Here is a 26,131-nt window from a genome sequence, read left to right on the forward strand (position 1 = left end):
CTCACATCTTGCTCCATTGTGTACCTGCACAGGGACAACATGCATCATCCCAGGCTGCATGGGAATCTCTGCTCCACTGCCTGCAGCTCTTCCTTCCCCTCCATCTTCCCTGACTGTGGACTCTGCAGGGGATTTCTCTCACGTATTCTCCCTCTCTCACAGCTGCTGCTGCACAGTGTTTCTGAATCACAGAGGCACTACCAATATTACCAGTGGGCTCAGCTTTAATCACCAGCAGGGTCATCTTGGAGTCAGCTGGAACTGGCTACTGCCGCCACAGGGGCAGATTCTGGATCTTCTCACATCAGGCAGCCCTGCAGCCCCCTTGCTACCAAAACCTTTCCTTGTAAACCCAATGCATCATCATCTGTGATACAATTGATTATATAAGGAAGCTTTCTGGGGTATATGTGTCATTTTGAAAAAGTCCCTTTGGCTATTTTTTTTTGCATGTTTCTGGCTGTTTAGAGGAGTAAGCTTAACTCTAGTAAGGCCAACAAACTCAAGTGATGCATTTGAAATGTTTCTGTGTGGAACTGGGTATGGTGTGGCTGGATCCTCTCCCTCCATGTCTTTGCGTGGAGCAACAATTGACATTTTTGTAGTTTTCTGAAGCAAAATGGGCTGCAACAATATTGGCCAAATGGCATACATCCCAAGAAAGAGCTCATCCAGCATGAAAACCTGGCAGCAATAGCAGTCTCCAGGTATTTATCTTGCTATGGAAGTGTTTTCTTCCTTAAAACACGCCTCGTGATGAATGAGGAGGTGAAACTGCACTGCTCTGCAGGGATGTGCCTCAATTCTGCAGGAATGCCCAGCAGAGGGAGCCGCGTCCCTTCATGTCACTGTCCTTGTGCTCTGACATAGCCTGTCATTTATTTAGGAGATGAAAGATGAGAGAACTGCCAAATTACCATTTGGTGGACACATCTTTTTCCACATTGAATAATTCCTGATCGTTTTCTTTGCCACTTTAGCACCAACAGAGTTGTGTGTGCCGTTTTAATCCTGCATTAGGGCAGTGGAGATCAAGCTTCAGCGCTGCCAGCAACTGCCAGTAACACTGCCTGTAGCAGAAGAGTTTGCTTCTGGTTTTAATTCCTAGTTTCAGGCTTTGTAAGAGTTAATACCCAGCAGAGCTTGGCTGTCATGGCTTGACTCACATGAAAAACTTTGACCTAATATCACACTGCCCGCCATGGCCGAGGAAAGCCATCCACTGCTACACATGCAATAGTTGCAGTTTTCTTGGTTCACATAAATTTATCACTCTGCCTTTGGAGCAATGGTGAGTGAAGGTGGACATTCAAAGCATTTGAGATCATTCCACGTGGGGATTCTAGCAGCACATCTATGGACTGATGCCCAATGAGGTGCTGTTTGTTCAAAAACAAACAAAAAGTTGATGTGACTTATTGCAGGCCGGTAGAAATATTATAAAAGAAAGGTCTTATTAAATATGGTTTAGGCCCTGCTACTCTAGTTAAGCTAGCAGTAGCTTGTAAGTTCCCATAAGGAAAAGTCATAAGAATGAAGACAGTTAACACAACAACCTATTTTAATAAAAAAAATAAGTTTGCACCTGCATAAACAATAGATCTGTCCCATGAGAATCAGTGAAGAAAATACATCAACAATCCAAGAATAAAGAGATTGGATGGAAAGGAAAAATGCAAGTTACTAACCAATTAATTGAGTGGCAAGAAAACTAGTAGCCAATTGGAGTTGAACACAAGGTCTGTGAAAACTGTATAAAAATGAATTATGTTAATAAAGAATTGGTTTTTTCTGCTTGAGGAAACTGAGTTCTGTCTGTTTATTAATGCAACATGACTTGCCTGAGTTTCAGTAATGACACCAAGCTCTAGTGGAGTGCAGCAGTATTTAAGGAGATACACACACTTCAAATGTTGCCTGTTGCTCAGTAGGGCTGCTCTTTCCCCTGTTTCTTGTATTGTGGGGAAGATCGGAGCTGTGGGATGGAAGCTGTGTTGGGTCTGGATGAGGTCACAGCAGGCCTTAGGTATTCCTGTCTGTGCTTAGGAGGGTGCGGGGGGAAGGTGCCTTCCAAGGAAAAATGAAATGTTAAAGCAAATACGTGGCCCTTTGCCATTGCTGGCTATTGGCAGCATTGGACCATCCCTCTCAGCCATCTTCACCAAAAGTCCTTGGAGCAGGGCAGAGACAGCGCTACTTCCTCTCTCCTAGGCATCGGAACTGCAGAGAGGGACAGCAGGTGCAGGGCATGCAGGTGGGAGAGAGAAACACTTCAAAGAAGTGGAGAAGATTGCAAATCTCTTCCACTGGAGAATGTAAGTGCTCAGAATGAAAAGTTTGTGGTCATACATAAGATAAAGCTGACATTTCCGTCCTGTAGGTGTTAAGTACAGAGGCTGAACTCACTGCTTTGGGGTTTCATACATCTTTAATGTAACACAGGTCACACAGAGGAAAAGCTATTCTGGAACTGTGCACTGCTACAGCAAGGACTTTATCTGCGACTTGGCATTGCAACATAAGATAAAGTAAATATTGCCAGCCTATATACACAAAGGTATGCCTGCTTCTTTAAAATGCATTATATAAAGACAGTTGTTTTTTGTTTTTTTTTTTTGCACTCTTTCAGACACTTGGATTATGGAGCAGAATTTGACAGACCTGCTGGGAAGCAGTGGCTCTGAGGACATGTTGGTGAGTCACTCCCTGCCGAGTTGCTGTCCTGCAAGCTGGGGTCAGTAGCACATCTTAGAGGTTCAGTTTTTCCTATGGAGACACGGTACTGGTGGAGATGATGGACATTTAAAAGAAATCAGTGTGATCGTTGTTCTCTGGAAAGAAACCAAAACACAGGGTGAAAATATCTTTAGCTAATGACACTGTGCTTGTGGAAGAAGAATGTCCTTGAGGGCAGAAGTAGTGCTAGGAGTGTCCTATGGAGGACATCCTGACAGTGATGCTGCTGTCCATCTTCTTTAATTGTTTCCTGTCACAAGTACTGCCTAGGGATGTGGTGGCTGCTGCTGGGGAGTGGGCAAGCTGCAAGGGGCTGGTGAGCAGGAAGGGGGCATGTCACTGCTGCTGGTGCATCCCATTTCTGGCACTCAGCTAACTGGAAACAAAACTTTTAGGAGATGAGTGTTAACATGTCAGTTTCTCCCTGGGTTATGCTCCCTTCTCCTTTAAGAAGGAAACATAAAATAGGACCCCAAAACCCATATCAGGGGCACTCAGCCTCCTGGCCATGCCCATGTCGTTGCTAGTTTAAGGATGCTCCCTGTCTCTGGCCTCAGTATCCCACCTGGACTCGGACATGGGCCATGGCCCCACACGGAGTCAGCAGGAGGATGCTGGTAACCTCTACCACCACAGCTGCATTCTCCTTGATCTCTTCTGCCCCTGTGATGCAAGGATCTTGTCCTGGGTCTTGCAGGGGATGGCCAGCTATTCATGTTCATTCCTCATTTCATCTTATACCACAGCTGTGGCATCTATTTTGTCCTCATGAAGCTTGGTGTGAGCTGACTCTTGCCTGGTATATCTACTAATGTGGGATTTGGCTCATGTGAATTTCATTGTCCTTGAACAGATGAGTTACACCTCACCAACACCAAACTACTCTGCAGCCTATGAATATGCCTTTGACTACTCTGAACTACACATCATCTGTCATCCTGAAGGTATTCCAGAATTTGCACCTACCTTATTTCCAGTGCTGTACTCCATACTGTTTGTGACCGGCCTTGTGGGAAATGCTTTGGTTGTTTGGGTACTGACAGTCTACATGAAAATCAAGACCATGACTGACATGTATCTGCTGAATCTGACTCTCTCTGACCTCCTCTTGGTATTCTCTCTGCCCTTCTTGGTTCAGTACTCCATTGTAAGCCAGTGGACTTTTGGAAATGCACTGTGTAAAATCATCAGCTCAGTTTACTTCATTGGTTTCTACAGCAATGTCTTCTTCATAACCATCATGAGCATCGACAGGTACTTGGCCATAGTCCACTCCCTCCACGTGCAAGGGATTCGGACAACTGCCATTGGGTTTATCACCAGTCTGGTTGTTTGGGTAGTTGCCATTTTAGCATCATTACCAGACTTACTTTTTTTCCAGGAAGTAAATGACAATAACCAGATTAAGTGCCTCCCTCATTATCCTAGTGGCAACAATGGCTGGAAGACTTTCAGTAATTTTGAAGTCAACATTCTGGGGTGGCTAATCCCTGTTGTTGTCCTCATTTTCTGCTATCACAACATCTTGAAAAACCTGCAGAAGTGCCATACCAAGAACAAGTACAAAGCAATAAAACTGGTTTTTACTGTTGTCATTTTGTTCTTTCTCTCCTGGACCCCCGTCAACATTGTGCTGTTTTTGGACTCTCTGAAGAACATGCACATCATCAATGACTGCCAGACAAGCCAAAGGCTAGACCTAGCTGTGGAGCTGACTGAGGCACTCTCCTATGTCCACTGCTGCCTCAACCCAGTCATCTATGCTTTTGTGGGTGAGAAGTTCAAGAAGCACCTCTGTGGTGCTTTCAAAAAATCTGTATGTTTTCTGTCCAACTGCAAAGGCTATGGGGCTTTCGGTGGGCGCAGCCTGGACAAGCACTCCTCTCTGCACACAAAGTCCTCACAGTTGTCTTCTGTTGGCACTGTCTTGTAGAACTACAAGTCCAAAACTATCATCCTGGACAGGTGACCTAAAACTGACAAATCCTCAATTGGGCATCCACAGACATGGGCTGTTTGAGCAACCTTTTAGAACATGAAAAGTGGAAGCAGCTGCTTGATTTTGCTTTTATTGTGGTTGCTTTTTTCTTCTCACTTTTTAGAGTTTTTTGGTTTTTTTTTTTTTTTTTTAGCATATCCTCCCTTTCCCTCAGCACATCCTGCCTTGCTTGCTTTGTGAAATTACCAGCAGACTCCTACTGCCAGAACAAGATGGAGAGGTACCTTAGAAAAATACCATCTCCCCTTCAGGCTCAGTATTGAAAAGAACTGTTTATGTTTCCAAACCCTGGACACTTGGCCATTCCTTCCCTTGTCTCAGCAGAGTGTGTTGGCTTTGTGAGCAGGGATGGGACTCGCTGCAGAAGTGGGAACCTGCTCTTTGGAGGGAAATGGGGCCCAAGTTTAAGGTGTCATGCCAGAGCCTGGCTCCCAGTTGACAGATCTGAACAATGCTTCCAGTCCCAGAAGAACTTAGTGAGTAATTGGATAAGCAACCAAGAAATAAATTCTGTCCACGTGTTTAGGTAAAATCAATGTGAATTAATATCTATGTATGACCCTGACTCCACATCTGCTACCAGGGCCTGCAGCTTCTTGGCTGGAAGGCTTTCAAGCTGTAGCTTAGAAATGGTGCTGTGGACGTCAAGGAACAGCCCCTGCAGGAATGAATGAGTGCTGTAGGAATGGATGGAGAAATTGTTACCAGTAAAAAGGCTGAAGAGTGGAAAAAATAGTGGGTGTGAGCTGTCACACGTCCCTGTCAGGGGATTTATGAACATTTTTGAACTGGTAGCTGGTGTGCCAGTGGGGTCACTGCTCTTGAACAGGCATATGGGGTTGACTTTCCAGTTACTGTTCCAACTTGGAATGACTGATTTTATATATGTGAATGGCTACGCATTCGTATAGATATATCTATATGTATCTATATAGATATAGAGCTGCTATGTACACATACATGCGTATCTATACTTGCCTCTGTGTGTATATATACACAAATACACACTGATATGCCCATATATATATACATATGTATACTTCTATATGTGCAAATATTCTTAGATAAATGCAATGGTTTTCTAAAGCTTTTTGTTCTCTTCTCTTTCTCCCTACAAGTTATCACCATGTTTTAAATTTTATAATAAAGATACTGTGTGAAGTGTAATTGCACAGTCTTTACACCTGAGGAACCTGTTTCATCATTATTTGTGTCAGCATCTGCATTTTATTCTGTCCTGGACTGATCTACACAACCGATAGTCCTTCCAGCTGCCTCTTCTCTGCCTCCTCTTCAGTTCAGCTGCTGCCTGGGTCCCAGCAGCAGGATCACTGCCTGGCACAGCAGTACAGCCTCTGCCTTCCAGGTGCCTTATAGCCAGCCAGGCTTTTTTTGGATATGCAAACCTTCTGGTTCTCTAGAAGGGGTTTCAAAAAAATTCAGGGCAAAGCCAAAGGGTGGTGGGCAAGAGGACAGCACCAACTCTCTCCCCTGCAGATCCACAGCATGAGCCATCTAGAGCAAAATTCACTCAGCTGAAGCACCAGAGATGGGAAGGATTTCTGCAGCCTCAACAGCCTCACCCTGCACCCCTTGTGTGAGTGCTTTGGGACAGGAGCCCATTTGCCCAAGCTGGCAAGATGATGATGGCCTTTCTCTGATTGCTGAGCATGTCTGCTAGGGGACATCTCCCTCTGCTTGGAGGTTTCATTGATTGCTGTTATGTAGCTGTTGGATTGAGGCTGTGATCCAGGGCTTCCCCACAAGGGCTGCAACCCTTGTGGTTAGGCTAGGCATGAGGGTAGCTTAAACATGCAGAGCATTCTTTGCAGTCTTTCACTTCTCAGGCTCTCACTGGAGGACATCCTGCCCTGCTGTTGCCACAACACCTTCTAGCAAGGAAACAGGAGATGCTTTATGCAGCTTAAAGGGTTTTTCTGCCAGAGGCAGATGGCTTCTGTTTTATCAGCAACACCAGGAGCTCTGAGTTGGACCTTACCTCAACTCTTCTCACTATCCAACTGCTTTAAACTGGTATTTCTGCCTTCCTGTGCAAAGGGAGGTGAGACCCACATCCGGAGAGTGCTTGACTGGCAAGCTTGGCTGGCAAGAGCTGCCCTGTGTTCTTCTGGGTAGCCAGAAACACCCCTGTAGGTAACAGAGCTCCACTGCTTTCTGAAGGAATGAGCCTGGAGCAGTCTGCTGCCCTTCCAGTGCCTGTGAAGGCATTGAGAGCAGAAGACATATTCCTGTATCTGTGCAAGCTGACAGCTTGAGGAAAATGCCAAATTTTAGGGGTTTCCCAAGGGAAAGGAGCACAAGAAGCTGAGACTAAAACATTCTGCACAGCCCCAGTGCCTGTTCACCTATTTGCATAAAATGTACCCACCACAGCTGTTCCACCTCAGCTGTTCCACCACAGCTGTTCTACCACAGCTGTTGTATTGCTCCTGCTCATGTCTGCTGCTTACCTTCATATCCTGATCTTGCTTTTTCTTTTTGCTGAGATGAGGCAGGTTAAAGAGGATTTAGGATGATGTTGGCACACAAAACAGTCAGATGTAATCTTCTGCACATCATCTTAAAACAGAGACCAGAGTAACTGTTACCCACATTCAAACTTAAACCTAAAGGTCAGACTTGTTTTCTTTTGATTTACTGGTGTTACTTGCACCAGAGGATCCCTTCTACAGACGGTCTCTTAGAAAGATGAAGACTTTGTCTGATGCTACTCATGATGCTCTCTGAATGTCTGGATGGAAAGGCCTTGACAGGCTGGAGCACTGCGGTGGCATCAGCGGTGCTTATCACTTGCCACACTGCAAACATGTGCAGCAGTTGTATGGGCATGTTCAAGGACAATGCTATTCAACTACAGCAGCAAAAAGTGGGATGTATGAGACCATGCCAGCTTCTGATGTTGCTAGATTCCTCAAAAAACAGTGTCAAGTGGAACCTAGTAGATTTTTCCTCAGCTCTGAGCTGCAGGACTGCCACTTTAGCACAGGTAATCATGTCTCTTGTCCCAAAACACTATCCTTGAGTGAGAAACTAGTCCATATCCAGCTTTTTCTGGCATTATGCTGAAGCCTCCTTCCCAAGGTAACATGGATTCAAACTTATTAAATCCTTGGCAGAATCTCTGACCTTCAGGTTACTCGTTCAGGCCAGTGGATGCAGTCTGGGGATGAGGAATTGGTGCTGTCAGGAGGAGCCCTGCCAGCCAGCAGCACAACTCTGCTCTTTCTGCTGTGGTAACATCTGGTTACACCTGGAAGTCAGAACCAGGCAAAACTTTAGGGAGGGGAAAAAGAAAAGTTAATGAAGGGTATTTGTGTCCCACTCTTCTCTTAGCTGAAGGATGCATCTATGCAGGGATAGGCCTACATTAGCATACATGAAACTCCCCAAGCCTGACTCCCCAAGTTAATTGTATCATATCCAGGAGAATATTGTTTTATTTTCAGCCTCTTGAAAACACTTACTATATATACAAACATATGTATACCAATTATGAAGCAGCATGGAAATAATTGACTATGCTAGAAGAGGATACAGAAAGGTCCCTCATGACAGAAGAAAAAACCCCATGGCTTTAGCTATTCTGTCCAAATCTAAAAATAGTTTGGGAAGTTGAAAGGTAATTATAACTTTAGTCTGAATATATCAGGTTTAACTGTAATATGTGGGCTGATATTCATATTTGGTTAACATACCTTAAATGTTAATGTCCCTTAAAGGCAGCAAGTAATACTGAGCAAAGCAAAGCTGCTGCTGTAGTGTGTCAGGTTTGACGCACGACTTCTGAGCAGTGTGCTTCTGCTCTAGGTAAATCTGTGTTTCTGCTGATTTGGCTGAAATGCCAGAATGTACAGAAACAGGTCACAGAAATCCCCACCTGAGAATAACACTGATTTGGGTTCCTACAGCCTCTGCTGATGTGTGTGACTGCTGGGGCCTCATTCTGACCCCACAGAGCTCTCTGGGCCTCCAGGTGTCCCTGCAGCTTTGAAGTGTATTCCAGCAGCCAGGGCACCCAGTATAATGCTGGCGTCAGCAGCTGGGTCAGACTTACCACGTTGGATGAGGTCTATGCAAACAAAAAGTGCCACCAAGCAAACAACAGTGTCAGCAAACAGTTTTTCCTCACCATGCTCCAATATCCAGGCAGATTTCCCACTAACATTAATGAATGTGCAACATGCATGCAGGTCTGCATTGCCAAGACATTCATCCCTTTCTTCACCTGGCACCCTTGGAGGATGTGCAGTCTCTGCGATCCTCCACATGCCTGAGTTCAGAGAAGGTGTGAAGGTGTGTGCAGAATGTGAGAGTGGACAAAAGGAAGGAAGGAAGGACACAGCCCTGGCCTAACACAGACTGCCAGGACATTGCAGAAGTATTGATTGCCCTTGGTGTTTGAGTCAGCACCAACCTTGACAGCAAGGTGAAGAGATCTGTGTAGCAAGAAATGGTTGCAAACCAGTTGCCTTTCCTATACAATAAGGAGTAGAGGAAATGGGTCTTGTTCCCTAATGCTCAGGTATTCAACTAGGCTGAGAGCAAAGAGCAGTGCTGAGTGGTTTCCTTGGATCTTTTGGCCATGCTCACTGCAAGGCAGGCAGCAGTTCCACTCCTCTCTGCTCATGTCTGCACATCTCGCAGCACCGCACTGCCCTGACGTGTGCTCAGCTGCAGCCCAGCAGAGACAGGGGTGGTGCTGGTGCTAATGTACTCAACAGCTTCAGCTCTCATAAGCAGCACAAGGGACAGAGAAGGGAGGGGGAGGAGGGAAGGAGGGAGGAAAGGCATTTCTTTATTCAGCCTCTTGAACAGCAGCTTGCTGGAGTGTGGCTCTGCAGCCATTCCTCCTGTCTGGATGAGCCTAGGAGGGAAGGGATGTGATTGCCCAACCAAAGGCTTCTTCCCATCTTTCTTGGGCTATGCTGTTACTGTTGGAGCTGACCTCACAAGCAGGGCAGCCTCATGATGTACTGTGAGTGATCAGTGTAACTCAGGTACACCCCGAAACAGGCGGGTCCGAGCAGCTCACAGGCACGTCACCGGTCCCAGGGGAGGAGGACACCTGCAGGAGACCTGGCTGAGCCTTTGCCACATCTCCAGGGCAGGACAGCACCATATCTGTATGACAGCTGGAGCTCAGGAACACAGTGGGGCTACCAAGGCATGAGTGAGACTAAGCACTAAAGTGTTTCAATGTCCCTATCCCTTCTGTGACATTTCTAATGTGGGAATAAATGTTTCTCTTGATTTTTGATATCTGTTTGAGCCATGCTCCTTCTGCTTGTAGAAACTGTGCAAACCTTCAGCCTTCTATGGCTCTTCCCTTCAGCAGCCCTCAGGATGAAACATTTTCATCCCTAGACATAATGGCTCTCTTCCTCACTCTGTGTAATTTCTACATCCCCACTTTTTTAATGTAAAATAAATGCATCTCCCACCAGTGTCTGGAAAGACACCAAAGCTCAGTTGTCTTCTTGCATCTCTGCATAACAGTGACATGGAGGGATGAGGCTCTCTCTGCTGGCTTTTCTCTCAAAAGTGAGGCACAGAAATTATTTCTGTGATTTTTGTATGTGTCTGTGTCTGAGCAGCTGCTGCTCACATCTGCAGCAAAAGCTGCTGGATGGGCTCTGCTGCAGGACAGCATGGAAGGAACGGGATGCTGATGTGGCAGGGATGCACCTCCAGGAGCGCCTCTACCCAGACAGAAGAGATTAGTGTTTTGGAGAAATTAAGATAAAAAAATGTCCAGCAGGGGCCAGTGCAGTCGAGGCTGTGGTGTGTGTCACGCTGCTGAGCCACGTAGGGCAGCTCGGCGTCCCAGAGCTCCTGGGAGGATGGAGCGGGTACACCCAGGCCACTGCTGTTCCCCACTGGCCTGCAGAGGGGACTCTAGTGAAACTCCTGAGAACAAAGAGAGCCTCTTTTCATAGCAAATCACCTCCATCAGGCTTTCCTCCATGGCAGCAAAAGCTGAGTCTGCTGGGGAGAACAGCATTTTGACCCTTCAGGCTAGATGTTCCTTTACCAAGTGCTTTAGCCCACAAAGCTTGAACTTGCCAGTGATACTGTGCAAAACCCTGCCTCCCAAAGCTGCTCCTGCTCTTGCAGAGCATGAGGAGATGCCAGTGGTATTGAAGTACTTCTGGTCTCCCTAGATATGGAGAGACATGAGTTTTCAAATTTGGAAGGCCACTCAGAAAGAGATAGAATAAAAAGACCAGGGTGTTTGCCATTCTTTAGCCACAGTGTCATTCTTTACTCTTGATTCCTTCCTGTAAAATCATTGTAGGCCTCCCAGTTGAGAAAGCAGCACACTATACCTAGCCCTTCCCAGCAAAAGTCTCTCTGGTTACAAGGGATGCAATGTCTTTTTTGTTTCAGCTTGGAGAAACAAAAGATGTTTTCATCCATTGTGTATGGACCAAAATGAAAGTCCTTTCAGCAGCTTCCTCAGAATTTTTTATTCCTGAGCTGTCCTCAGTACCAGAGTGTGAAGAGGCTGAAGATGGAGAGCAGAGATATGGTTGATGTGGCAGTTGCCTTTCAGATGGTATTGGTTTCACATCTGTCTATCTTGCACTACAAGTGCACACCATGATAATGAGTAACACTCTTATCTAGGTTTTTCACTCACAGCAGAATACAGCAGAAAGCCTTTTGTGTCTCCCAGGGACATCTGCTAAGGATCTCTGTGAGTCAGCTTGAATTGGTTTATCTTTAATTGAAGTCTCCAGATAAAACCTCTGTGGGTAAAATTTGGCAAACTTAATTTCTTTCTGAGGGTAATAGCCTGCTATGTGCTTGGTTCCAGTTAAATTCTGGGCAGCACAAGAGGAAGAGGTTGATGACCACCTTCAGGAAAACCCTATTTCTAGGAGGTTCCTTCTACCTGGAGGTAAGAAATGCCTGGGGCCAGCCTCTCCTGTTTGACCCTCTTCTCAAGGATTTTGCCTGCAAAGAGCCACACTAGTGGCACTGTGCTGAGTATTGGTGACCCAGGAGCAGGTGCCACCACGGTGAGGGTGGCCGTGTCTGTCTGGGTTCTGCCCACATTTCACTGATCAGCAGCAAACCAGCTTGGCATGTGCAGGTCCCCAGTGGGGAAACTCCTACTGATCCATCTGTGGCTTCTTTACAAGGCTCAGGGGGGGAGGGAGGGACACAGCTCTTCATCATCCCCACGAGGACATGGGAGACAAATTTAGATTTGGGTGTCCTCCAAACAACAGCCCATCTACAGACAGGCCAGTGCTGCTCCGATAGTATCAGATTATCACTGGCATTGAGGAAGCTTTCATTCAGCTTTCTGAATCTCATGTTTTTCACACAATGAGAACATTTCCTTAGTACCATCTACCAGAAATTACCTTACTGCAAGCTAAAAGTTCATAATTTTGGCAGTCATAGATCCTACTTTACAGGCGTGGGGAGAAACCAGCCTTTTGATGCTGTCCTAAAAACAGTGCAGAGTGCTTTACATCTGTTTTTAAAGAATTAGTAGAATGGGTCTGCTGGCACTTGTCAGAGAAAAAGGTGAGTATTGCAGATTCACTGCTCTGGCCCTTTATAATTCCCTACCCTTTAAACTTTATTTCCAGCAGTGTATCTTTGCTGTCCCTGCCTAACACCTATACAGGAGTCAGTCCCCTGATTATTTCCATGGGTGCTTGCCCTGGCCCACCCGGCTGACATCACTTGCATAATTTGGCTGATGTTGGAGGCCCACGGTTTGACCTTAATTACATTGCTATGTAGCTGTTCCGGATGTAACATTTGATAGATAAAGCATAACACAGTAAAAAATCGCAAAATGTAACTGGCAGAAATACCAGAACTGAACTTACACAAAGATACTTGCCTGGTAACTTGCTAACCAATCCACAAGCAAGAGCTCAGGCAACCTGGAAGATACTCTCCACCCCAGAATCCCACCAAGGTCAGCCTGCCTGAAGACAGCACAACTCTGCCTCTGGGGAGAGGGCATTTTAATCTCCCTTGACTTTTGAGGCAGTACCTGGGCGTGTTTCCAGGACCACATTCCTTGTGTCCTGGAGGGCCTTGGTATTGGTAGAGCAGCCAAGTGGATGCAATGTCTGTTTCTCATACCACACCCCACTGCACAGCCTCCTGCCCTGCTCCACCCCAGAGGAACTGATTTTTGGGCACCAGTAGTGCCTGGCAATGTTCTTCACAGCATCCCAGCTGTGCTGCACTCACAGTGCGACCCTGAGCAGGATGCTCAGGTCAGGGGCCAAGAAGAGTCCTTGGTTTATGAACATCCCAATATTTTAAACCCTCTGACTCCACTGGGCTGCAGAGAGACATTATACTTAAAATCTTGTTTACAGGCAAAGAAGGAGCACAATGTATCATAGGTAGAGCCAAGAATGTATTGTGAGTGCAATGGCATTCTTGAGACTCCAATTGTTATCAGTTTAAATCTGCTGGTTGCAGAAAAGCAAGAACATTATTGCAACTTCAATTTTTTGCACACACATAGTTTCTATCCATTTTCCTGGTGTTATGCTCACACTTATCCCTGCTCCTTTGGGCCCTAAGGCTGGTGGTTGTGGTGAAGTGAGGTGTCAGAAAGAGCTGTCAGCACCTCCAGTCCTTCCCTGGGATGAGTGCGGTGTTCACCCTGATTTTCCTTCTGTCTTTTTCCAGGATCTGTTTTGGATTGTTTTTCTGTTTTCCAACATGCTTTTATATCTTATTCTCTCTTCACTGCTTTATACACAACCGACTATAGGCAGTGCCCCTTATGTATGTTAGACACTAATTTTGTTCTCTCTGTTACCACTAAACCTAGTTTTGCCATCTCCAGATCTGCATTTTTTTTACCTGACCATCAGTGATTTGTATAGAGCTGTGTGGCTCCACAGTGCCAGCCTCTGCCCCATTTTCTACACTCCCATACCTGTACTCCTCTGTGCTGCATCCTGCATTCCCACAGCCCAAGGCCCCTGCTATTGTACCAAACTCATATTTCTACACACTGTGTCTGAGTGGAAAATGTCTCATTCTGCATAGAAGGGGGGAAAATAAGGGGGTGACAGCTTTGACGTGCTGTCACAGCACCTCAGGCATTTCTGTCTCTGTGCAAATCCTGTCCTGTGTAAATACTTCTGTCCCTCTGAGTGGCTGCATCCTACTTGACAGTTTCACAAGAAGCCAGCAGGGCCCAAGCACAGCACATCAGTACTTTCTCAGCTCAGCCCCTAAGCTCAGCCCAGGAAGCTAACCATGCAATTTATGTAGGCATGAGCATTAGAGAAGAGGAAACATGCATTTAAATCCAAACAGGCTCAGCTTGAAGAAAACATTGGTTTCCAATGCAGCTATGAATTAAGGTAAGAGGCAATTGTATTTTCCCTATAATTTGACAGGGAAAAATGAGACAAAGGAAATTCTCCACTGCTTAGTGCTTGGAACCTAAATGATATTTAATTTGGGTAAAGATGATGTGGGTACCGTTTACAAACTGTGAAAGTAAAAAGGGAAGCACTTCTGTTAACGAAGTGAACCAGGGCAGATAAATTTTACTCAGTCACTAATTATTTGTGTCATCCTGTGGTACAATGAATATTTACCCTGGATAGAAATCCTCAAGGTTAGTAAATGCTGATATATGACTGGTGTGCAACAGTAACCTAGAAGAACAGACAAGAAGATACAGCCCTTCTACTTCATTAGAAGTTTTTCCTTTGATGCCTGCAGAGATTTCACAACTCACCAGCATTGCTTGCTTCTAGTTTTAGTCAATGAACCAACATCCAAAACATCACTGACACTGAAAGACAGCCAAAGCAGAAAATCTGATAGAGTCAATAGAAAGCGTCTGACACAGACAGACCCGCAAGAGAGCAATGGAAATTAAAGACATTTGAAAACACGTACCTTTCTGTATAATATACTTAATTTTTCTGTGACTCAGCTTTCCACAGGAAACATGTTACATGAACATGTCTGATAGTTTGTGTGAGACATTTGGGTAATGCCACAGTGGTGGCAACCTGCTAAGTATTTGTGTGATAAAAACACAGGTCCACAGCAGTGGTTTCCAAAATCTGGTCTGTTGGGGCAAGCCCTGTGTGCAGGCAGTGCAGCCAGAGGCAGGGAACTGGATGTCAGGATAATAGATGGCAACTGCAATGAATCAAAAGGGTTTGGGCAGTGCAGAAAAAGTGCAAAAGGGAGAAGAAAAGGCTAAAATTTGACAAAAGACAACGCATAATAAATTGAGAGTAAATCCCATTAAAAAAATTATATTTCAAGGAAGGAGCAGGCACTTAAATCTCATCCATACATAATCAAGAAGGTTTAATGTGCTCTGCTCTCTGAAATGATGGAGAAAGTTATTTAAAAGATCTCCCACTTCTGGAGAGCCTTCTCTGATTTCTCAGGGGTGCTGGGGCAATGTGAAATTATTAATCACAAAAAGGGGATGGAGGCAGGAAGCAAATAGATGCCACAATAAAGGTAGTGAGAGGATGGAGCCAACAGTAACCATAAACAAGTACAAACAGTGCTCATAGCTACAAATAATAATCTGATTTTGCTGTCCCTTCAACAGAAAATACAAAAGAAATTTGAATGCTGCTTCAGAAGAGAAAGCCTGGGAAAAAGAAATACCGAGGAAGAGCAGGTAAGAGAAAACACTGGCAAAATGGTCAGCTATACATTTGAAAATATAGGTACAGAGTGCCTGAGCAATTGTGCAAGCAGAAAGGGCAATTAGGGGAACTAACAAGCTAGGTGAAATACCTGTGAAATAAATTTTCTAAGAAAAACCCGATCCTGGCAGTCACCATCCAGTCACTATCGTCAAATGACAACCCCAAAGACCCAGTTCCCTGAGGGCAGCTCTTGGGAGGACACCTGCTCCCTCAGCTCTGCCACTGCTTCCCAGCAGCCAAGTTAAAGTGCTCGCCAGCCTCTGTGAGGACCAAAATAACTACTGCTCTACAACAATGCTCACCATTTACTTAATTTCCTATCCCATGGCTGATCCCTGGGAGCAGGGCACTGCTGGGAAACCATTTCAGGCTGCAGAAGCTCTGTCAAGGTCCCTTGCTTCTGGTCATAGGATCAAGACCACCCTGAGAGATAAGGATGCAAATTTCAGAACCATTTCAGTGATTTTTGAACCTCAACTTCAACATGCAAGGGAGACATGGGAGTATGAGTTGTACTGTCAGGTCATCTTTCATGGAGTCTTTTCTGAAACAGCTTCACGTGCTCAAGAGACTTGGTCATGCCCTGAAACATGAACCTATTCCCTGCTCCATGAAGTGTGTGGGCACCAAGGCTCCTGCATAGCCACCTTGTCAGTCTCAGAGGGGCTTTGTCTCCCCAGTGCTGAGGGAAGGAGTTGAAATCACTGCAAGCTTCAATTTTTTCTGTAAATACACCAGCCACAGGGGTGAGCTGCCAGGGGTCTGGCAGGACATAACTTGGCCCCAGCAAACCACACACTGCTGTGGTGCAGCTGTCCCTTCCCAGTGGCTCACAGCAAGTCTGCCTGGTGAGGCAAAAAAAAATCAGCAAGTGGGGGGATGTTGCTGAGGGCAGGATGTGCCCAGGACACCTGGGTTCAGTCCCCTGTGCCTGCTTTGTGATGGCAGCACAAACAACCTGAGTGGGGCCACCAGACTGGCCAGCACACTGAAGGAGCAAGGGCAAGATTTTGTTCAAAATAATACTTGTGTTGTTGCTCTGAAAGACAGGTGATGAAGCCCTTGACACTGGCAGAGACATCCAGAAGAAATTCCATGTTTTTGGCTTTTCTTAATAAATCATGAATATACCTAATTTTGATGTGATGGGCTAATATAAATCTTGTGTTCTGGTTACTTACTGTTACCTCCAGGTGTGCATGGAGCATCACTGAGGAAGCATTTTCCAAAACTATAATGCCCTAGGTAATGCTGAGAGAGACCCTTGGGATTTTGGACTCTGCATTATCTCATGCCTTCCATTATCAAAGTCTGATCTCTCCACATGAATTTTTCTACCAAAAACCATTGGTTTAAGTTTGTAGATTTACATGCCTCTCATTTTCAACTAGTGCTGTCTGCTTCTAATTTAATTTGTGATATTGGTGTAAAAACTGTAGAATTGGATCAGGGAAGTGGCATTTTTAAAATATCTTTGACCTAAATACCGTTGTAAAGGGATCCAAGGCCTCTGCAATAGTCAGTCATATTCTTATCAGCAGTGGTTTTATCAGCTTCTATTTCTGAGTAATTTACTTATGACACTTTAAGTGGCCTAATTCTTTGGAAGCCTCAACATAATGTTTCTGCACTTTCAACTTCACCTTAAATTGGAAAATTCAATAACAAAGCATCCCAGAGAACTACTTGCTTTTAAAAAGCTTATCCTTGAATTACTGGGGGAAGCCTCCATAAATTAAATCACCCAGAGTGAAAAGCAATTATTAGGTTTGCAGAATTCTGATGTGCCACAGAAATAGTCCAGTTGATCTGAGAATAAATGACAGAAGAAAAAAGAAACACCAAAGAAAGAAATTTCCTCACCTTAAAGTCATTGAGGAAGAACTGGAGGGGCAGTGAGCATGTGGCATTACTCCACACTCATTCAGAAGCTAGGGAGGAATGAAAAAAGAACTGGTCAGGTGGGAAAATACACAGGTTTCAACAGGGTGGCTATTTGCTAACAACATCTCCAAACTGTGCTGCTTTCTTTCCAAGCCATCGTGATAGCCTCACTGCTAACCCAATGACAGCAGCTGCTCCATGGTTTTCACAGGACCCTGCTTCTTCCAGGGTTCACATCCCATTTAAGATTTGAGCTAGCTGGTTTGGAGCAGAGATCAAAGAGTTTCGCTTTTTCAGTCATTTGTTACCAGAAGAGAATCATAGTTATTCAGAGAATTGTGCCTCATCCTGGTCTGCCTCCCTGCCTATCAAGGGTTGTAGAATTTAATCCAGCACCCTCCTGTTGAGTCTCTCCACTATGTCTGGCCTAAATCCATTTCCCAGAGTGATATCTTCTCTCAAAGTGAAGACCCTCAGACATGCAAAAATATCCTTTTCCTACCTGAAGTCTGTTCCAGTTATTAGCCTTTCACTGTTAAAAATAATAATCTTATTCCTGTCTTGCATGTTTCTGGTTTGAATTTCCCTGCATCAGTGTAATGGAGAGCTAATCCCACTCAAATAATTAGCAAGATTATTAACACAAGCAAAAGTGAAATCAGGTGTTACCAAATGATGCCTGCGGGCCCTGTATCAAGCTCTGCTGTGTCAAAGTCATCCCTCTTTTGTTCCTTCCTATCTGGAAGCTCTTTTAACACCTGAGGGTTTCATCAGCCTTTCTTGCAGTCAGGTTTCATTTCAGATATATGCCCCCACAGTTGAGACACGACCTGTGTTGTTTAACTCCCAGCCATGTCACTTTGGTTACATTTGGCTCCATTAGGGCCAATGTGAATCATTCCGGAAGCCCCAGATTATTCAGATTGTCTGAATCACTCTCCAGTCCTGTAACCCTTTTATCAGTGCCCCTGCCACCTCTCTTTGCCAATGTGCTTTCAGAACAATTATGAAAACACCAAAGAGTTTTTGGCTTTCAACTTGTCATTTCCGCAGACATTTTACAAGCAATATTCCCAGTTCAGCAAGGCTTCCTCCATGGACGTCTTCTGTCTTTTGAGATCTGACATCTAACTGGTCCAAATCCCATTGCAATACTTTGTTGGTCTTTCTTTGGGCTGGAGACACGTGTTAACCAAATAAGCGTGCAGTGCAAGTCAGAGCTCCAACTCACCCAGATAGCTCCCTTTTTCAACCTTGCAATCCCATCAGATAACTTCAGATGCCCAAACTAAAATATCCTCTTCTATAAAGCCATGCAGATTGGCTTTAGCTGCACTCTGCCCCTTGACAGTTTAAATTAATTTTGCCTGAGTTAAATGTTAGGTTAAATGAGCCCTCCCACTTTGCTTCCCACTTTCAAAGGTCTGCATGTAGAGGAGGAATAGGGAGAACATCTCCCCACTTCAGGACTGAATGAAAGACTGAAATTTAATATTTAAAGTAACTGTATTTGGTGAGATGGGCTTGTTTTTAACCCTGACTATCTAACGTGGTCCAAACAAGCTCCAGAGGCCATTGCCTGTGAATGGAACCACCCTGCTCTGAAAAATAAACTAAGTGGATTACAGGAACTAGCAGGGCGTAGGACTAGCAACCAGGCCCCATCTTGGGTGACTGTATTAACTGTGAGCTGAAGTTTTGGGTGGTGTATCATCTAAACCATGGGTAGAGGTGTCTGTGGCAGTCTAATGATTCTGTGGTAGATTCTTGGCCAGGGTGGTTAAGTTTTATCCAGAGTGCTATTTCCTCCTAGCTCTCATCAAGTTTTGGTTATTTACTTTAATCTCTTTCTTTTGTGTGTTAGAAGTGCCACCATAGCTTCAACATTTCATTTGGAGGCGCCTGAGGTCATCCCTGTGTTCTTGCTGAGAATCACCAGCTGGTAAGAAACAGGTGGGTGTAGTTGCACATGCAAAAAAGCAAAAGCATTTATATTTGGATAGGGTGATGGCAGCTCAGATCTAAGGGTGAAAAAGGGATCTACACACACCTGTAGGGTTTCACAGGGGTTCTCACAAAGCCTTCAGCTTCCCAGGGCCAGCTGATTAATCAGGATATTCAGTGTGCATTGAAAACATGTTTTTCTAGCATGAGAGAAGTGTGTAAGCATCACTCAGAAATGCTGACTAAGGTGTGAAATTCTTTCTGAGGCTGAAATACTTTAATTAGCATATTGTACAAATCTGAAGTGTGACCCTCTGGCAGAGGTCTGGATTTGGTAATTTTTTTCACTTCTTTTAATTTGGTGGTAGGAGCGGAATCACAGGGAGGCAAACTGCTTGTAGATCTCCCTCTTCTTGGCAATAAAACCTGTAACATGGCACTTGGCTGAAGTGTCAGAGATGACACCTGGAGAGAATCTGATATATCTGATATACCTGAATATATCTGATATGTAGATATATAAAAAGGATTTTCTCTTATGTCACCCAGCCTGATACCAGTGTAGTTTGAAGATTGAAATACAACTTCTGTTCTTTAGAGGAGTTTGCAGACCTCTCACAATTTCACTTCCCTCTGTATTTCATGGCAAGCACATGGTGGTTAGGTTGAGAAACAGGGGTCTTGGTCTTGCAGACTACAGTCTTTGAGGTAGCTATAAACATGATTAGGAGCAGAAGTGTTTGCGAAGAGTAGGGTGTAAAATTGATGGGGAAATCCGGAGACAGAGAAAAGTGGTTGAGCAGTTCCATGAGAAGCAGAAGTGAATCTACTATTTCCTGTAGTCAGCAAGGGAAAATATCTGGTGGAGAAACCTCAAAGCCTTGCAGTCCTCCTGTGTCCTCTACACTCTTCAGTTCACTCTGTCTCTTAGGTGAACATTTATTGTAAGCATAAAAGAGAAAATTGTGTTGAAGCTGATGGTGAGAAACCTGTAGTATGTGCTGCACTGGACTTTGAGAGGCTGACAGAAAATACTTGACAGGAAAGGATGGAGGATTGTCAGATCTAAGTTTCTTTCTTTAAGGTGCAATATCATTTCAACACATTATCCCTATCTGGCATGGGCTGGGTTTTGGGAGCCCTTTGAAATTTGCAGCCCATCAACTGAATATCATCAGTTGAAACGGAGCAAACTGGTATAAGAGGAGCTAAATATTCAAACAGTGCTGGTGGCATTGCCTGTGCAGGATGAGTGGTGGTGGAAGGATATGAGTGACTGCTGATAAATAAAATCCAGGAGATAGAGAGTGAGTAAGCCACAGACTGCCGGCATATTCAAACACCAATGTCGTTTTGGTAAGTGGGGTCCTTGCTTGCCCCTGGAAATGCAATATAGAATCTCACCCTTCCCATTGTTGTATGTACCACAGACCCCACAAGCACCCATCCAAGGGTAAAGGAAATAATTTGCTACTGTAGAAATAAATTATCCTCATCAGTAATCTAGAGGAGATTACTTGACTGAAAATGTATTTCAGGAAATATCCCAGCACAAGCAATGTTTCAGTGTACTTCACTAAGGCCAGGAGTTTCTCCTGCATGTCTGCATAAATGTTCTCCAGTGAAGAAGGTGGCCATTCCCAAGCCCAACTTTCTCTCCAGGCAAGGCCAGTTCAGAAGTCTGTGCAGAAGTCTGCCAGACCTGAGACATCTAAGCCCTGGTGGGAGCTGCATTTCCTTATATGTGTGATATCCTGTGTCCCACAGAACATAGTGACTTCTGTGGACACATATGGAAACTCTCCAGATGGACAAACTGCCTTTCTCAATGTGAATTAAGGGAGCAAGCATGTTAAAAACCAGCATAGCTTGAGGCTCTTAGAGATGAGAGTAAAGTAATGTGTGCTCCTCCTCTCCAGAGCAGGGATTTCACACAGCACAGACAGTCAAAACAAGCACCACTGACAGCCCTCTCAGGATGATGACATAATTAACAAAGGTGTTAAGGGGATATGAGCAAGCTTTGATCAGTTTTTTCCTCTTTGTCTGATGACACTTCTGGTTGTCACACCAGGAATGACATGTCTGAAACAGGAGCTGACTTGGCAGAAAAGAAGCTGGGACATCTTTGCAGAAACAGCATGATCTCTGTCTGGCATTGCCACAGAGTCACAAGGACAGGACAGGACTTCTGGAGGTGTCTTGCCCAAACCCATGCACAGAGCAGGGCCAGATGAGTTTCAAGTTCTTCCAGGGATTAGATCCCACAAGCTCCCTGGAGCTCTGTCCTGGTGTTTGACCACCATTATGGCAAAAATTTCTTTTCAATACATTAAGTAATGATTTCCCATGGGTATTGCTATTTATTCCCCCAGAGAAAGTTGTCTGTTTAGTTTTTACACCTTCACCCCAAATCCCTCTTGAGACATCTCTTGTTGAGGCTGACCAAACCCAGTGAGTTCTCATGGACCATGTGCTCCTGCCCCAGTCAGTCACTTCTGCAGCCCTCAGCTACTGCTGCCTCAGTGAAGAACCAGCTGTGGAGCACATGAGCCCACAGAGGAAGGTGTAGGCTCTGGGTGCACAGATGGGTGCAGTAACAGCTCAGTGGCAAAGGAGCTGGGGGAACGACAGAGTGACACATATTCAGCACAGGAGACTTGGTGTACCCTGCTGCTTTTGCTGCATCAGAAGGCAAGAAAGAAATCAGGATTGGATGGCAGAAAATGATGGGTTATGGAGATTATATGTGATTCTCCTGCTCATATCTGTATCACGCAACAGGGCAGATTAAGAGATGGCAACTCTTTATTTGTCTCACCAGTAGAAAATAAGTATCTTGTTTGCAACTGCTGTCAGCTTCTGCCCCAGCACCTAAGCTTTTCCAGATTGTATCACTTTAACTCTGCTGGTGTCAGATACCTCCTTTCCAGAGGCTTGAGAATAGAACTGGGCTGACAGGCAGGGGCTGGACAGACTCTGAAGGCAGACTCAGCTCCCAGTTCAAGTGAATAGATAATGCAAGAGCCGCTCTGCCCATGGGTGTGCCTGCCTGCTGCAAACAGCTTTCACCATACTGTGCCCATGCCCCAGAGCTACCAGCGCTGAGACAGCCTTTTGTAGCCCACTTTTCCTGTGCAAACCACAAAGATGTTTTCTAGAGTCTGTAGGCACTAATCATTAGGGTTTGAACATTTAGGTTAAAAAATATTTTAAAACTGAGACCCTGCATTTCCAACTAGCACCAAAAAAAAAAAAAAAAAAAAAAATGCTCTTTAAGATATTGCTACAAAATAAGAGGCCAGAACTTCACAGGCAATGCCACAAACGATGCACTGGCAATGAGGCATTAGGGGAAAATGTCAGTATGGTCACAGTAGCTACTCATGGGGAAGATTGTTGTAGTTACCACCATGTCATAGAAAATTGTCTCACACCTGAGGACATCTTTATTTCATGTTTAATCTTGCATGGCTTATTTGTAATAGAAGGTATAAAAACTATTGCTGTTGGTGAAATGTGGATTCCAGTCACTTAGCTGTAAGTGTAAGGAGTCAGACTAGCTATACACCATTAGCACCTACTACTGAGCAGTGCATCCATGCTCACCTTATATTTGGGAAAAGAAGTTTTATTGGTGTGGTCAGCAGTCTGGAAAGCAGTCTGTCCTGTCTTAAAGTAGATTTGGCCTGACCTGCATTGGATGAGGATGAACTTGATTAGATCTCCCACTAACAGGAGATGTAAACATAGACAGCCTGTGGTCACTGAACTGAGTCCCTTCTGTACAGGTAGCGGGCAATGGTGACACTGTGGCCAAGGTGTAGTTATTAGTCGCAGTTTTGTTATCAAAACCAAAACCTTTTCTTTCGGTCTCAGCTTTAACAGGCTGGTTTGGCCATGTTATCACCTCCCTGGGCTTCTGGACAGCATATCACACTCACTTTCTTTCATCTCCTACAGTGAGACCAAGTAATGGATACTTCCAAATTCTTTACCCAACCAGGGAGCAGACCAGATAAAAGTACATCTGTGCTCCTATAGGATTTCTGATTCCTTGCAAACAGAAATCTTTGCAGAGACTTGAACACCACATCCCAAAGGAGAGCAGATGAAATGGCAGGTGCTCTGGGTTTTTGGGTGTGCAGACCAGTGAGTCCAGAGGTCACACACCAGCACCCCATACTCTCGTTGGATTCAGCCAAGGTGAATTCCTGGCTCCAGCCTCACAGCCAGAGCAGGAGCAGTCATGAGATGCTTTGTTTCTTGAAGAAAAGGGTCAATGTGTTTTATCTTTTTTGATCATAGAATGATTTTTAGAAAAGCCTCATCAAAGATAGGCTTGCTGCCAGCGATGTCCCAATGCAGACTTGCTACTCCCTTATCAGCAAGCATCAGCTCAGGCCTGGCCAAACTGGGTGCCTTGTACCCTTCCAGCCCTGGGTTAGGGGAAGATGGGGCTCTTGGGGTGTTGACAGGCACTGAATCTGCTCAGCAACTACTTGTGAACTGTTGTTTCCTGCCAAGCACTGCCCACAGATCAGCAGAGCACCTGCCTTGCTTGTGGTGCTGCCATGCACCACATGCACAGCTCAGCCAGATCTCAGCTTGCTGCTGCTCCTGCTGCACTTCAGTAAGTAGGGGTTTATGTGACAGCCGTTGAAATTCTCATCAATTTTTTTTCTTATCCTAAAGAGTTAATTTTCAGTGAAGTAGGTGTAACAGCAGAGTCTGGGCTTTTGTCATAATATAACTACCATCAGCTCCACATTAATACAGCCCTCACTAAAATAGTGATAAAATCCCAAAGCATGGTTGGTGCAGTCCCTCGGTATTTTACCACAATACATATAAGATCACTCTAATGTTATTTTCTTTGCTCTTTCCATTTTGTCTCTAGCCAGAAAATTCAGCATGACAGAAGCATATGCAGAAAGCACAGCTGAATATGCTTACGATGAACATGCTTTCTCCTGCAATAAAACCGACATCCAAGAGTTTGGGAAAATATTTCTGCCACTATTTTACATTTTGGTATTTGCTCTTGGCCTCACAGGAAATCTAATGGTGGTGTTTGCCATTGTGAAAGGCAACAAAAAAAGCATCACTGACATCTATCTCCTGAACTTGGCTGTCTCTGACCTTCTCTTTGTGATCTCCCTCCCATTCTGGGCATCCAACACAGTCCGTGGATGGACCCTTGGGACTATTGCATGTAAAGCTGTTTCCTCGCTGTATTACATTGGTTTCTTTGGGGGAATGTTCTTTATCACTGTTATCAGTGTTGACAGGTACTTGGCCATTGTCCGGGCAACTTATTCTCTGAAATCCAGAACAGTAAGACATGGCTTTCTTGTAACCTGTGGAGTGTGGGCAATAGCGGTTTTAGTGTCAGTGCCACACTTTGTGTTCTCCCAGCTCATAGAAAATGACTGCATTGCTGTCTACCCAGAGAAGCTGGAGAACATCTGGCCAGTGTTCTGCAATGTGGAGCTGAACACTATTGGCTTTTTCATCCCGGTCTGTATCATATTCTATTGCTACTGTGGGATCATCAAAACCCTCCTGTCCTGCAAAAATCAGAAAAAAGCACGAGCCATAAAATTGATATTGATTGTGGTGGTAGTTTTTTTTCTGTTTTGGTCACCCTACAATGTACTGATTTTTCTAGATACTTTAAATCACTATGAGTTATTCACAAATTGCAACCAAATTAAGTCATTGGACTACGCAATGCACCTGACCGAAACCATTGCATTCAGTCACTGTTGTCTCAATCCTCTTATCTATGCCTTTGCTGGGGAAAAATTCAGGAAATACCTTTATCATGTCTGCTTTAAGTACTGTCCATTCCTGTGTTTCTGTGGGCCCTGCAGTCACTACCAGGTCTCTCATTCAGTTAGTTATGCAGAAAGTGTGGTGAACAGCAACATAACCCAGAACACCAGCGACCAGGATGTCTCTGTCTTCGTCTAAAATGGTCTCAGATGGAGAAATGTATCAATACGTGTCTCTTGCAGGGATAGCAGCCACTGAGGGGTTGCATTTACCCATATGAAGAGACTTAAAGGCTGCACTGAATTACTGACATGCCTCTAGTTAAGCATTAAATATTCTAAAACAGCCAAGTTTTTAAAAACAGAAGTAGTACAATATGTCAGTGTTGGACATGGAATGGAATCAAGAGCAAGGATCAGGGAAAATAGAAAAAAAAAAGGAGCTCTCTGCCTAGAAAAGAAGGAGAAGAAGAATTTAAGGGTAGGGAATCTTTTGAATTGTTCCACCACTGGAACCTGTGCATCTGTCAGAGTATGTGCATGTAATACTGATGTACATAGACCTAAACTCATTTTTTAAGGGAAGAGAAATCTCCTTAATAAATGGTGACTGACTTTTAGGAGAGGGGAATATTTTTTGTAGTAAAGGGGTGTATTTTTGATGCTATATATCCATAAGGAACTGATTTTGTGATTATTGATTGCAACAAACGTTTTAACTGTGTTTTCTTATGTAATAAAATCCCACTGTTTAAAAAACCAAAGTTATTTCTGAACATGTGTTTAGTGTCCCCTGTTCTCTCTGTGTTTATAGCATGCAGTAATCAGAACAAGGACCTCTGATCCATCCTTTAGGATTAGAGATATGCCAGTGGGTGTTATCTCCCAGTTTCCATGGGCTTGGCCTCAGCCAAATGCCAGAGCTCAGTGGAGGCCTTCACAGAGCACATCCCCTGTCGCTGTTGAGGCAGGACAGGAATGAGAAGACTGACCAGAAGGCTGTGAGAGTAAAACTCCTATTTATTCAAAATACACTGTTATTTTATACAGAGCTTCTTGAGGACCAACTCCATTGGTTCTGAAGT

The 26,131-nt window shown here is 44.6% G+C and overlaps 2 protein-coding genes across 3 annotated transcripts; both read left to right on the forward strand.

The window, feature by feature from the left end:
* Window positions 1-2,623: 2,623 nt before the first annotated feature.
* Window positions 2,624-4,669, forward strand: LOC110471062 (C-C chemokine receptor type 8). Its single transcript, XM_021531293.3, has 2 exons — window positions 2,624-2,694; window positions 3,590-4,669. Exons 1-2 carry the CDS (start codon window positions 2,641-2,643, stop codon window positions 4,667-4,669), a joined length of 1,134 nt encoding a protein of 377 aa, XP_021386968.2. The 5' UTR covers window positions 2,624-2,640.
* A 9,328-nt stretch (window positions 4,670-13,997) lies between these two features.
* Window positions 13,998-25,810, forward strand: LOC110471061 (CX3C chemokine receptor 1). Of its 2 annotated transcripts, none has more exons than XM_021531292.3 (4): window positions 13,998-14,115; window positions 15,339-15,410; window positions 19,190-19,267; window positions 24,170-25,810. In XM_021531292.3, exon 4 carries the CDS (start codon window positions 24,184-24,186, stop codon window positions 25,243-25,245), a length of 1,062 nt encoding a protein of 353 aa, XP_021386967.2. In that variant the 5' UTR covers window positions 13,998-14,115; window positions 15,339-15,410; window positions 19,190-19,267; window positions 24,170-24,183; the 3' UTR covers window positions 25,246-25,810. The 2 variants fall into 2 exon arrangements, with proteins under 2 accessions (XP_021386967.2, XP_021386966.2); XM_021531291.3 differs by having other exon boundaries at window positions 14,050-14,115; window positions 19,190-19,278.
* The last annotated feature ends 321 nt before the right edge of the window (window positions 25,811-26,131 follow it).

Source organism: Lonchura striata, chromosome 1 (assembly GCF_046129695.1).
Source record: "Lonchura striata isolate bLonStr1 chromosome 1, bLonStr1.mat, whole genome shotgun sequence".
Classification (NCBI taxonomy): domain Eukaryota; kingdom Metazoa; phylum Chordata; class Aves; order Passeriformes; family Estrildidae; genus Lonchura; species Lonchura striata.

Coding starts and splice junctions, on each gene's coding strand:
- LOC110471062 (XM_021531293.3), top strand. CDS start 2,641: ATGGAGCAGAATTTGACAGACCTGCTGGGAAGCAGTGGCTCTGAGGAC. Junction 2,695..3,589: donor GTGGCTCTGAGGACATGTTG/GTGAGTCACTCC, acceptor GTCCTTGAACAG/ATGAGTTACACCTCACCAAC.
- LOC110471061 (XM_021531292.3), top strand. CDS start 24,184: ATGACAGAAGCATATGCAGAAAGCACAGCTGAATATGCTTACGATGAA.